Below are 14,655 nucleotides of genomic sequence, written 5' to 3'. Positions count from 1 at the left end.
GCCCCCAAAGAGATTGCATGTGATTGCAGTATCTGTCACCAACTGAACTCACATGTTTTGTGTGTCTGAACATTCAGCTCTTGTTAGGAACCCTGTCTTTGCTTTGCATAGTTTGCATCAGCATTTTGGTTTTTGTTTTCAAATATAAAGAGCTATATCATTAATGCCTTACCTGTCCGACATAACATGTTCACGGCTTTCCAGACTTCACCACCCAACTTCCGAGAAGAGACGGTGTAATCTGGAGAATAGATCCCCTTGAAACTTAGAAGCCAAATTATATTAAGGGGCTCAAATTGGCCACTCATTCTCTAGAGATAATACAACAGGACAATATTAGCATCACAGTAGTAGGGCTGAAGACCATCAAGAAACAGACTAAATGAAAAAAGAAAAGGAGTCCTTGTGGCACCTTAGAGACTAACCAATTTATTTGAGCATGAGCTTTCGTGAGCTACAGCTCACTTCATCAGATGCATACCGTGGAAACTGCAGCAGACTTTATATATACACAGAGAATATGAAACAATACCTCCTCCCACCCCACTGTCCTGCTGGTAATAGCTTATCTAAAGTGAGCATCAGGTTAGGCCATTTCCAGCACAAATCCAGGTTTTCTCACCCTCCACCCCCCCACACAAATTCACTCTCCTGCTGGTGATAGCCCATCCAAAGTGACAACTCTTTACACAATGTGCATGATAATGAAGTTAGGCCATTTCCTGCACAAATCCAGGTTCTCTCACTCCCTCACCCCCCTCCAAAAACCCACCCCCATACACACACAGACTCACTCTCCTGCTGGTAATAGCTCATCCAAACTGACCACTCTCCAAGTTTAAAACCAAGTTAAACCAGACTAAATGAAATTAGCCACTTCCATGATGAGGCTGCAGGAACAGGCAGATTGCCTTAGGAAATCCTGATTGAATTTCATGCTTACTAATTGAGATGTTTTGTTTCTCAGTAATTAGGGTTTATTATTATTATTATTATTACTTATTTACCATGTATTGATTTAAACTGATGGGCTAAACTGACCCCTGGTGTAGGTTACCCGTGTAAAGTCCACTTTGAGGGTGCTAAACCTGTGTTTCACATGAAATTAGGGGAGTACCAGTAGAGATTTACTATAGGAGGCCAGAGCTCACCTGGCAAATATTACCCCCTCCCTAGATAAGGATTAGCGGCAGGACATTCTTCAGGCTCAGCCTCGCCCCCTGGAGAGGGCACTGGCAGCAGGTATGACGTGTCCCCGCATTGTAACCTGAGCTTCCCAGCCCTGCTGGAGCTAGGCTGTTAGTATCCTGCAGGTGCTCTGCGAATAAAAAAGCATCGTTTCTGTACCTGTGCATGTAACTGGGGTTCTTCCAGGAGAAGCTACAGCTGGCTGCAAGGATCCTGAATCAGTGCCGAGAAAAAGAAAACAGACGATACAGAAGGAAGGTAAAACATCAAAGCAAACAAGAAGAAATCTGTCAGGAAGCTGGGCCACAATCTGCCATCAGACAGCAGTGCAGCAGAAAGAACAAGCCACCTCCCTCTGTTGAGAAAGACACAGTGAGGAGACCCCTCCCGCCCCCACTGCCCCGACCCCTTTTCTCTTATAAAGCTACATGCTCAGAGCCTGAAACTGCAGTGGCCATCTTTGTCAAGGGCAAAAGAAAAAAGTAAACAAATGTATTGGCAGCTATCTTGGATGTGGGCAACAGTGCATAGACTCAACAGACTGGCGGCACTGAAGTGGAAAACAAGTCATAAAATCTATATTAACAAAGGAACATCGCGCTAAAAGAGAAAAGGCCCCAATAAGATCCATTGAAGTTTGAAAGAAAAACTGAAGTCCCAACTGTTAATCTTGTCTCTAAAGATCAGCCAGAAGCAGGAAAAGGAAGAGCCTGGTATTTCTCTTTTGCAGCTCAGCTTAAAGCCAATCCGGCCTTTCCCTCCTCATGACCCCTCACATAATTCTATAGCACTGTATAGCCTTAGCCATCGGAGAAAAACAACTCGGTCCCTAGCTCTTGTCCCAGCGTTCAAGGACGACAACAGTGCTGTCAATTGAACAACTCACATCTAGGCCGTGCTCCTGCAAATAGTTATTTGGTGTGGCCAGATCCCCATGCCTGCATGGGGGGGCTCTGTTTAAGTCCTCATGAGCCCACCCAGCAAGTAATGAGCGGGCTCTGCCCCTGAGCCTTAGACTGGAACTTAGAGGCCGTGCCCGCCGCGTCGCTAACATTGTATTTTAAGTAATATTGGGCAATTACTCAATTTCAGAATGAAAAAAGGCTCCTGCCCTGAGAAAACTGCAGTTGTTTGCGTTTCACCGCTTTCCCGGCCCTGGGGGAAATGTGCAATGGTGCTGCTAAGGGCAACAGCGCAACGAGATTCCCAGACAGGAATTTGAGCCTTGGGCAGAAGACAAGAACAAAGGCAGGACAGCAGAGCAAGGGATGTGGGAAATGTTGTGTCTGGCCCCACTAGCTGCCTGACCAGGGCCTTGGAACAGCTCAAGGCAAGAATTCCTCTAGGGGACCCATCCCGGGGTTTTCATTCTGGGACAGGATTTGGGGCATTTACTCAGCCCAGACCTAGTCAGCAAAGCTCCGGTTCTATGCAGATCTCTCTGTTGTGGCTCAGGGCTTTGACCTGAGGAGTCATTGTCACTGAGATGGCAGCATACCTGCGAGGAAGGGAACTCAGAAAAGCCTCAGGGGCTCAACTTCTTGTTTTTTAATGATTTTTATCCTTGGGTTTTTATGTTTTCCTTGTCACCACATCAGACTGTCAGGGCACAAGAGCGGGCAGGGAAGATAGGAGGCCGTCGGTGAATGTGGTGAAACCTCTTAGCTGAGGCTTAGAGGGCAGTTCCCCATCGTGAAGCTGAGATGGCAGGTGCTGGTCACCTGGGGGTGAGACAGCTCCCCTCAAACACACTGGTGAACCCCCACAATCCTGTCCTCTCCCTCCCTCTTTCTGCTTCCCCTTCGTTTGCTCACCTACTCATTCTCTCTCCATTGAGCCTTTGGCAGCCGTGTTTTAGTGTGTAGTCAAAACCTAAGAGCAAGTGTGGTAGGCCCTGGGTGGGGCATGGGAGAGACAGGGTGTGGGTGGGTGATGTGACAGATGGTGGTAGGTGACACCCACTCCTCACATCACTACCATTCTGCCCTACAGGTAGAGGATCCCCAGTGCCTCATCTCCTAGTGAGTGTCTAATGCCTAGTATGTTCCATCCATAGCTTTCAAAGAGCTTTACAAAGGAGGGTCCATTGTACAGGGAGGGAAACTGAGGCAAAGAGAGGTGAAGCGACTTGCTCAAGGTCACCCAGCAGGTCAGTGGCTGAGCCTGGTCTCCTGAGTCCCAGCCTAGTGCTTCTCTACCCTTTGGTGCAGGGAGCTAATAGAAGGAAGGGTATTTGCAGGCCAGTTCTCTCCCCATTCCCATCCTCCCACATCAGCACCAGCATGCAGATGGGAGGCCATGCCTAAAGATGCGAAGGGGCTGCTTTCATCTCAGCCAAGAAGAATCAGATATCTAAGGAATGGCTGGTCCTCAGGGGATGCTCATGTACCAGGACCAAGGTGACCCTCCAAAGCAACCCTGGTGTTTGCCTTCTGTGCTGCCTTGGTCATTGCTGACAGCGAGTCACTTGGGGATGTGACCAGTTGCACGCAGCCCCAGATACAGATGAAACCAGAGCTAGCTTTAAACTAACATGGGTCTGGAGGAAGAAGAGGAGAAGCAAACTGAAGGCAGCTCTTGTGGATGGAACCTACCGTCACAATTTAGGGCCTGAGCCTCCTCTCCCGCATGGGGTTAGATCAGGAGTGACTCCACTGAAGCCAGGTGAGCTGCACCAACATATGAACGGTATGAAAGGACAAGCAAGCCCACAGTGGGCTAGTCGGAATGAGCCTATTTGTGAGGGACATGCCCAGCTCCATTTCATCACCTTGGTGACAGAGGTATTTTTAATCTGAAAAATTTAATAATATATAAACAGCCTGAGAAATATTTTCACTGTAGAAAGACTGTTCTCTAAGGACCTGCTCTCCTTTGGGCCTCCCTCCGTCACACTTTGCTGCAAATGCTCAACACCTATCAACGGCCTGGGTCACAAATTAGGGTTAATTTTCCATCAGCTTGAAGGATTTCCTCAATTGTTTTATGTTTCTACCAAAATTTAAAAGGAGGGTGTGTGTCAGTCTGCCTGATGCTTCCCTCGTTAATGTGATTAATGGGATCACTGATAGCATTGGCATTTATCAGCTCCTAGGCACGTTTCTGACCAATGATTTTTGTATAGTATTTGGATTTTTAAGAAGTAATTATACAGTAAAGAAAATGGATTAGTTCATTATTATTTAATAATAGCACATAGGAATCGAACATGTATGATGCTGTATTAAAAAGTATCAACAGAATAAATGGGCTGTGAAGCTAATTAACAGAAATCCATTGAGCAGTTAATCTTCCACATTGCTTACATACCAATGTGTTAATAGTTTTAATATGCACTCTAGTAAACATCAGATATTAGCTGAAAACACAACACCCTGTAAAAGGCTGTTCAGATTTTATGGTTCTGAAATTTTCAAACTTTATTTTTAGTTAAATTCAAAGTCTCACAGGATTGCATCCATCCTCATGTTTATAAGAAGCCAGTTCAATGTAACCCATGCACAGGAAAGCTTTCAAATCCAGATCTATGAAGAAAGGAATTGGGGAGTTTTCCTATGAGCTTGTCTTTGGGAAAATATAGTCCCATGATATTGACTAGCTGTGTACTGTTGAGCATGCAGCTTTTAATCTCCTGATACATTACAATTTAGCTGTTTACATGTCAGTCATGGTCAAGTGGTTCTGCTCCATTTGGACCTTCGAAAGTCCACACGCAAAATGTTGGGGCCAGATTTTCATGATTGCACGTCTCCCATTTAAGCACCTAAGCGAAACTGCCTGTTTGTCAGGAGTGCTTAGCACCAATTAAAATTTGTATTGGATTTGTGTGTTAATCAATTTGCTTCTCTCATTCTGTTACATCTCAGTCTGTGAATTCTCAGATTGCTGCATTGACTGGTCTTTGGGCTGATGTCCTGCTAGCTGGTCACCTTCAGTTTTGCTTGTATCCAAATCTGGTGGAAACTTAAAACCGCTCATTAGTTTTCAGAAGATTTCTCCTGTTACATCTTTACATGTGTCCATTCTTCTTTGAGCCATCAGATGATCTGAGGGCAAGGAGCTTCCGAACTCTGGGTTCTAGACTGAAGTTCCTCTATCCACACACACCACATCCTTCTTCCTCTGAGCTAGAAGATGTTTTATTCAACTGTCAAAACATTTCTCTTTGGCTGTTTTTTTTTTTTTTTAAAATGTGCCTGGTTTTGTGCCACACTTCGTTGTTGGGTTGCTTTTTGGTATGGGACGGAAACATTTTTCACAACTGGCATCTATGAACAGGTCCACTGGGGCTATTCACCAGACCGACAGGCCTCTGTGTAAAGCCGAAGCCGTCAGACTCCGCCCAGCATTAGTCTTGACCCCAAGACACCATTCTTCGCCTTTACATTGAATTGGGAAGAAAGTGGACTTTTCCCAAAGGAATTTGTGTAGGTCAAGGGCCACATCCTGCTCTGATTTACACACCATGCTGGCTTCAAGGAGGCTGCATTGGGTATATATGTCAGAGCAGAATTGGACACCTAGTTGCATTTGCAGAGCTGGGCTGAAGGGTTTTGGAGAGACCTGGGACCAGTAGTTTCTGGCTGGCAGCCGGATTGTGGATTTCTTGGTTTCTGTAAGCACCCCACGCGACGCTTTGATAAGCACATGTTAGGAATGTGACAAAGCCCCTGACCCAAATAGAAATAAGTCGTTTGGCTGGCCAATCTTGAACCATGTTCCTACTTCCCTCTGCTTGTCACAGGGCCTGAAAAATTCTGACCGATCTCTTTTGTGTCCCCCAGTTCCAACGACAATAAAGGCCTTCTCTGTATCACTGAAATCTTTCTAGGGCTGAAGCCAATGGACTCAGTGGAGTGAACCACTGGCTCAGGATCTAGCAGGATTAGCCCCCAAGTAAAAACAGTGGATATTGTTAAAAAAAAGTGTGGGCAGCCAAAGCAGTGTTGGAGCTAACAGAAGCGGTGGGTGCTCAGTCGCTTCTGAAAAGCAGGACAAAAATCTTCACCATGGTTCAAAGCCTCCCTGCCCATAGGAAGTAGAATGGTCTAGGTTTGGAATACATTTCAAGATGGCCATAACTTTCATATCACATGCTTGACTCTTACTGTCTACTTCATTCTTGTCAAACTTAGCATTGCCTCTTAACTGCACAATTCCCAACAAGCGTTTCCAGATAAAGAAATAATGAACTAAGAGCAAAGACTTAATTAAATTTTATTTATTGGTTCTATTGTTAAATTACACAATCAAAGTCAGTGGATCGGTTTGTAAATCTACACAATAAGACAGCAGTCTACAGTGGAAATCAGTAGAATTTATATGTTTATGATAAAACCTTGTATCCTTATATTCATATGTCCCCTATATACAATAAACAGTATACACAAAGAAAATGCAACTAGTCTTTGTAAACCATGCACACCACAGCATAAAAACAAAAAGCGTCTTCTGCAACAGGCCCACCAAGTGGCTTGGGTTTAAGTCCTGTTTACAGCAATGCCTTTCAGTTTTAAGAGTGGATTGTTTTCCCCCATAAAAACCAAAATACAGTTGAGACACCATATTGGTGAATGGACTTCTTAGAAAGAATGCACTGCACATGAAGTTATTTTATTTCCCACATTGCTAAGATAATTTATTTGATTTTTTTCCAGTTTTCCCAATCAGCAACACCACCAGAATGTCCGATGTAACAGGACCTTTAGACAACTTAGGCACGAAGCCATAGATGTGTGTTTTAAAGCCTTCTAATTTCTATGTCTCCTGGCCCTACTTGTGCATTTAACATTACAGATGAAAGGATATAGTGGAAATGAGCATTGTAAGCATCATACATATTAGAACAAGGAAGGCCATGTTCAGATAGCTTCCCGCACTCACCAAGAACAAGGGGGTCAGTCAAGTTAACACAAGCCTACACAAAATATAACAAGCACATAAATTCAAATGGCCAGTTAGTACAATGCTTAAGAGCATGGTGGGCTACATATAAAATTTCTAAACTTGCCTAATTTATAACTGGAATCTTTACAGTTGTTTTGCATAGAGATTTGTACGATCAAATCACATTTCTTGTCCTTACCCCTCACGTTATCATCCTGTTGCTTTCAAGTTAAATGATCTATGTGCTATTGCCAGCAAAAGGCATCCTCTAGATCTGCTCCAGATGAGACTGGATGACAGGAGTACTTTCAGAATGTTCTCTAAATCCAGAGCCTCAATAACACTCTTTCTTGGGTTAGGTACTCATCCCATTTTACCGGACAACCTTCTTTTACTGTATAACTATGGCTATTTACTCATATTTGTTGCAATCTCTTATAATTGTCTACAATCTGTCAGCACTAAAAAGGGCTCTAAAACATTAGAAAAGAGTCTGATTTTTACATTCCGCAGTAAAGATTTACCAAAAGCAAGTCACAATTCAAGTGTAAATCTACTTCACCTCCAATTGGTCACGAATAACCAAAGCAATTATTTGAAAAATGTTGCCAGGACTAGAGATGGGGTTTTTTTGTTTTTTGTTTTAGACAGACACTATACAAACATTCACAAGATAATTTCTTAGAAAGACTCTCCTGTCTTACTTAAATCACCAAATATTCAGCATTTGGTAAATGCAACATGTATTCCAATGTATAAGAAAAGCTGTTAAAACTGGATACTATTATAAGAGTATAATTTTGAGAAGACTTTATGAAACATGAAGATGTGACGTAATTTTTCCAGAATGTTTAAAATTATACTGCCCTGAAAAATTCTGAAAATAGTGTCCTTAACATTGACGTTCAGTTCAGAAAAGTGTAGTGTTGCTTTTTTAATGTGAGACAGACCAAGCTTAAAACTCTTAGCAGTAGGTAGAAAAAGTTTAAAATAGTAAATATTTATATAACTAGACAAATTACTTCTATTTTTTTAAAGCCAATATTGTACGCAAAATGAGTCAATTTTTTCCTCTATACCTTTATTGTTTGTTTCACTGTCTTGTAATTTGGTAAATATCGCAAGCCGTTGGGGGCCTTAGAAATACATAATTAAAATTTAAAAAAAATCCAAGAGGAAAGGTTTTGCAAGGATGCTTTATTATGTGCGTGCGTTAAACGCTCATTACTAGAAAATCAATTTGCTTCCGAGGCAGGTTTAACAGGGCATCGCATCACATTTCCAGCACCCCATTTGATACTCAGAACTAATTTAAGGATTTTTCTTTTCAGTGTCCAAGCAACAATTTCTGGAGAGCCCACCTGGCTTTTGTGTTTCATAAATAATCCAACAAACCTAAAAAGGACAATTTAATTACACTGTAAGGTTACGTTTTCCACGTACAGTACAACATGTAATGCAAAGGCAACTGCAAAGGCAACATTTTATCCTCTTTTGCGTCAAACATTTAAGAAGTGTAATTTGTTTGGACTAACATTGTCGTCTAGGAGTTGTATGGTTTGTGTTTATGGTATTCAACCAGTCTAACTTAAAAGATTTCAGTCCCCATTATCGCCACCGTTCCACATTCCCTATGTAATCAGTAGTTGCATTATCATCACTCTGTTCTTTATTGTGGGCTTGTTTTGCCTTCAGCATCTTCCGTTGCTCTTGGCGCTTCCGTCTGGCTTCTTGGTGCTCTTTCTGTCGCATGTACTGATACCTTTGCAAAAAAAGGTCTTTTGCATAATCATACAACTCCATGTCTAAAAAATTGAGGGTCTCAATGTGTTTTTGAGTCTGCTCATCTATTTCCACACTAGAGGCCCTTGTGCTATTATACTGTGTGAATGGCGCGATGAAGTTCATGTTAAAAGTTTTTTCAAACAGATACTGAGTCTTCCTTTGAAACTCCGTAAGGCCAAAGAAAGCCATACGTTTCAGGTTCTCTTTTGCACTGTCTAGAAGAACCTTGTTTCTTTGCTCCTCTGGCATGACAGACAAGTTGTAACATCCAACCAAGCTCAGGTCAGACAGCATGCGGACCTGCCGATTATTGGCTAGATTGTACAGACAATCCATAAATTCTTTAAGGGAACAGCCTGACCAGTCGTCTCCTGTGTAACAACTGGGTAACTCTTCAGTAGTTGGAGATCTTCCATCACACACGTGTAAGGAAGCCTTCCACGTTGCTCCTCTCTGGACATGTCTCCATTCACTCAAATATCGGGACACAGGGTCGCGCAGGATAGTAATATAGTAAAAGTTCCTGGGAAGGGGAGAAAAGAAAAGGCAAAGTGTGTTTAACCAGGTAGATCTCTGGCATACATTGCTTTAGCAGTCACAATCTACAGATTTTTGGATAAGCTTAGTTAATAAGCTTTAGAAACTCTAGTGAAAAGTGTTTTGCAATACAATGTACCTAAATCCCTGATGGGAATAGAACAGCTATAGGGCAGTTCTTCTCTGCACCTAATCTCCCTGCTGACTGTGAGATTTGCATTTACAGGCAAAGTATAAACTGAAAATATAATTTATTTTGACTTTACTAACAGTGCTTTATAGCCCGGAAACTAAATTCCTTTTCATTGTCCACTGACACATACAAAAATGTGCCTTTTCCGGGATCTGGAGGGATGCTCTTTCCTGTGGCTGTGTCTACGCTAGGGAACGTCACCAAAAAATTGCCACAGCTGCTATCACTGGTGGGAGCCTTAGCGTAGACAAGACTCTGGTGCCCCGTGAGTTTTCCACCACCATGTCAATTCAAGATGGCAGCCCATCTGTACTCCAGGGTGTGCCACGTGCTGTACTCCAGGAAGGGGGGTAGCAGCAGGTGTAGTTCCCTTATGCACAGAGCTACAGGAACCATTCTCGGGCATGCCTCCCAGAGCTCTCAACTGCTCCTAATGCTGACCGGACTTAACATGGTTATATTCGTCAGTTTCAGAGGCATTGGGGAGCTACCAGGACTAAGTAAGCACTGCCCAGACCCTCAGCACAAATCATCTTCGTTCAGTCCTGGAGAAAAATATGTTTCCCTAACCTCTAAAAGGCCTCATGCTGCCCGTGCATGGCCAATCCCCATTATGGAATCTCACGGATTAACAGGATCACCTGGGGTCCCCATACAGAATCTGGCACCGTGCATGTTACCAGCAAAATGCAGTATTCAGTGCCTTACTTTGCAGTGTTTGCACAAGTGAAAATGTGTTTGGGATCATTACAGACATGCAACTTGGGGAGAATGTTAAATTAAGTTTTAGTTTTTAGTAATTTACTTCTTTCTTTGACGAGTGCCCTCACTCTCATTTACCCTGGCTGAGTGCTGGTCATTCATTCAGCTCAAGTAACTATATATCTGTGACAGACAAATACACCACATATTTTCAATTCAAATAACGTGTTCCTTGTACAACAGTGACCTCTTCTGGTACTATGTAGGGCAGTTGTAGCCGTCTTGGTCCCAGGACATTAGGAAGACAAGGTGAGTGAGGTTATATCTTTTATCGGACTTACTTCTGTTGGTGAGAGAGAGGCAAGCTTTCAAAGCACACAGAGCGAAAGAAGAGCCCTGTGTGGCTCGAAAGCATGTCTCTCTCACCAACAGAAATTGGTCCAATAAAAGATATAACCTCACCTACCTTGTCTGTCGAATTTTCTGATACTGTAAGGTTTCAGAGTAACAGCCGTGTTAGTCTGTATTCGCAAAAAGAAAAGGAGTACTTGTGGCACCTTAGAGACTAACCAATTTATTTGAGCATGAGCTTTCGTGAGCTACAGCTCACTTCATCGGATGCATACCGTGGAAACTGCAGCAGACTTTATATACACACAGAGAATATGAAACAATACCTCCTCCCACCCCACTGTCCTGCTGGTAATAGCTTATCTAAAGTGATCATCAAGTCGGACCATTTCCAGCACAAATCCAGGTTTTCTCACCCTCCACCCCCCCACACAAATTCACTCTCCTGTTGGTGATGAGTGAATTTGTGTGGTGGGGTGGAGGGTGAGAAAACCTGGATTTGTGCTGGAAATGGCCCAACTTGAAGATCACTTTAGATAAGCTATTACCAGCAGGACAGTGGGGTGGGAGGAGGTATTGTTTCATATTCTCTGTGTGTATATAAAGTCTGCTGCAGTTTCCACGGTATGCATCCAATGAAGTGAGCTGTAGCTCACGAAAGCTCATGCTCAAATAAATTGGTTAGTCTCTAAGGTGCCACAAGTACTCCTTTTCTTTTTGCTGATACTGTAAGTTATAGTCCACAAGATGCTGCCTTGGACTACATTTCCCAACGAACCCTGAGAGCCCAGTAGTATGAATCTTTCATTAAAAGAGGAGGCCCCTAAGGAGAAACAACCTGGCTCCTTTCCTCAGCCAAGACAAGCAGGTGTGTTCTCACCAGCCCTTAATCTAACTGAAGTGAAATGAGCCGACAATCAGGACTTCAATAGATGAGTCATTGCACAACCCCGGCTTTATTTTTTGTGTGTCTGATACCAGTGCACAAAAAGCAAACAGGAGAGATAAGTAAACAGCAGGAAGTTAAATGATGCATTACAATATGATTTTATAGCAAGAGGATTTCTGGCTGGAGCACTGGTTTCTGTCATGAGCAACATCATAATGAATATGCAGAGAAAAAAATCGTGCATAAGAAGCACCAGCTCCTGCTTAACCATATATTTTGTGAAGTACTAAAAAGAACGGAGCAAAGAGAGGGAAAGAGCAGGCAGCAGCCGCAAAGTGCTACTGGCTGAATTTACAGGAGACGTTCTCTACAGTGCACTGTACCTCAGAGTGGGAAGGGAGATTGTTCACGATGGATGTGGCACTGACCTCACGGAAGTGCACAGGGCGGGATTTAAGCTGTGGAACTTCAGGGACAAGCTACGCACAGGGTAACCGTACGTACCGAGACGTCAGCGAGAACAGCAGAGGGGGGAGAGCTGTGCTTCGTAGCAGAGAGACAAAGGGGAACAGCAGGGCAGGTGGCATGGCGACCCCTGTGTCCAGAGCCCTGCTCGGCTAACGCCAGGGCCCTTTTCGTACAGTGACGTGGTATGCACCGCGTAGCACACGAGGGGCTGCGTAAAGACTCCAGTAGCAAGCTCTGATTCAATCTGGGTTGCAGCCAAGGTAAATAATCTTCTTTTACTTAACGGATGGTGTCCTTCCCGTCAAACATTCATTCTGTTTTATGTCTTTTGCTTTTTATTTGCGTAAACCAGGGGGACAAACGAGCAAAGGAAGAAGGGCAACACAATCATACAGCCTGTATGTACTGAACAATTCCCAGGGTTTCTGGTCTGCAGCACTTCACCCAGGGGCACGTCCACAAGAGTTCCCCAGCAGCAGGAATGCTTCTTGGAAAGGGCATCTCCAATGGGCCTCGGTGTGAAAAGGGCAGAAGGTAAGACTGCCTAGTGATCTTCAGACTAAGCTTTTTCTAAAGCCAAATCAATGAGTAATCAGGGAGCTGGTCCAAGGGCACTGTGGTTAGTGCAATGTCTGGCATGGGTTGGAGCACCGACCATGGGAGTAAGGAATACCACGTGTTACTCTGCAGGCATCCTCTCTGGCTGAGTTAGGGGTGGGAGTGATGGCTCAAGAGGGAGTCATATAGCCTGAAGGATGATCTAGGCATGGCACAGCGGACAATGGGTGTGGACAATCCTCAACGGTGGGTTCTACTATTAAATCAGAGAACCCCAAAGTTATAAAAATACTAATGCCGCATATATACACGCACGTACACCTAGACACACATTACTATAAAATATGACATGTTTACTGAAAAGTGTTTATTTATATATATATATATATATATATATATATATAAATAAAACAGTTAAAAATGGAAAAGCTGCAGGAATGGACAATATACCAGCTAAGCTGCTAAAAGTCAGCAAGTATGAGAAAAAGATATACAAGAAGGTATCAGCTGACTTGCCAAAGACAATATTGTACCAATCTTGAAGACAGGACATCCTGCCCAGCTGAATAGTTAGAGGTATAAGCTTATCAGCAGTACCAGGAAAAATCATGTCAACAAACAAACTGTCAACTAATTAAGGCCAGTTTAGAGGCAGTAGTAGGCAGCTTCAGACAAGGGCAAAGTTGTACTGATCAGATATTCATGCTCTGACAGGTGAGGGGAAAAAAGTCAGAATGGGGATTAAAGACTGTCAAGGTTCCTTCCCCAATCTGAACTCTAGGGTACAGATGTGGGGACCTGCATGAAAGACCCCCTAAGCTTATTCTTACCAGCTTAGGTTAAAAACTTCCCCAAGGTACAAACTTTGCCTTGTCCTTGAACAGTATGCTACCACCACCAAGCGTTTTAAACAAAGAACATGAGGGAAAGAGACCACTTGGAGACGTCTTCCCCCAAAATATCTCCCCCAAGCCCTACACCCCCTTTCCTGGGGAAGACTTGAGAATAATCCTCACCAATTGGTACAGGTGAACACAGACCCAAACCCTTGGATGTTAAGAACAATGAAAAATCAATCAGGTTCTTAAAAGAAGAATTTTAATTAAAGAAAAGGTAAAAGAATCACCTCTGTAAAATCAGGATGGTAAATACCTTACAGGGTAATCAGATTCAAAAGATAGAGAATCCCTCTAGGCAAAACCTTAGGTTACAAAAAGACACAAAAACAGGAATATACATTCCCTCCAGCACAGCTTATTTTACCAGCCATTAAACAAAGAAAATCGAATGAATTTTCTAGCTAGATTACTTACTAACTTAACAGGAGTTGGAAGGCTGCATTCCTGATCTGTTCCCGGCAAAAACATCACACAGATAGACAGAACGCTTTGTTCCGTCCCCACCCCCTCCAGATTTGAAAGAATCTTGTCCCCTCATTGGTCATTTTGGGTCAGGTGCCAGCGAAGTTACCTTAGCTTCTTAACCCTTTACAGGTGAAAGGGTTTTGCCTCTGGCCAGGAGGGATTTTATAGCACTGTATACAGAAAGGTGCTTACCCTTCCCTTTATATTTATGACAAAGATGTTGGCTGTTTTCATTGACTTCATAAAGACAGTTGACTTGGTTTGGCAGGAACCTTTATGGAAAGTAGCAAAAGCATATGGAGTTCCAGATAAGATAACTGCAATGACTCCTGCAGCACCGTAAGAATTGGTGGAAAATGTAGCAACTGGTTCAAGACAAAGTTTGAGGACATGGACTCACCATTGCTTTTTATCATGTTCTTAAGCCAGACATTAAGAATGTTAGACTAGTTGGAGGCCATGACATTGGATGATCTAGAGTTAAGCTCCTTAGCTGATGCAGGTGACATCATGCATCTGGCAGTCACACTGGAATTAATGAGGATGAGGATACTCTTTGCTACCTTGGAAAATTGGTGTAGTCAACTTAGACTTACAATAAATGCCAAGATGATGAAGTGGTTGCATCTTGGAAAAGGGATAATAGATGAAGTGTTGAAATGTAGCAGTGGTGAATCCACAGAACAAACAGAATCTTATACGTATCTGAGAAGCTTGATCAGTGCCAACAGTTC

The 14,655-nt window shown here is 43.2% G+C and overlaps 1 protein-coding gene across 1 annotated transcript in view; it reads right to left on the bottom strand.

Moving 5' to 3' along the window:
* Nucleotides 1–8,682: 8,682 nt before the first annotated feature.
* HS6ST2 (heparan sulfate 6-O-sulfotransferase 2) overlaps nt 8,683–14,655 on the bottom strand; it is a 236,013-nt gene continuing 230,040 nt past the window's right edge. The window contains exon 2 of the mRNA XM_077826600.1: nt 8,683–9,382. Coding sequence (XP_077682726.1) covers nt 8,683–9,382 — 700 coding nt within the window. The remainder of the gene's footprint in view (nt 9,383–14,655) is intronic.

Source organism: Eretmochelys imbricata, chromosome 9 (assembly GCF_965152235.1).
Source record: "Eretmochelys imbricata isolate rEreImb1 chromosome 9, rEreImb1.hap1, whole genome shotgun sequence".
Classification (NCBI taxonomy): domain Eukaryota; kingdom Metazoa; phylum Chordata; order Testudines; family Cheloniidae; genus Eretmochelys; species Eretmochelys imbricata.
Note: the sequence above shows the minus strand (reverse complement) of the source record. Positions and strands in the feature narration are given on the sequence as shown.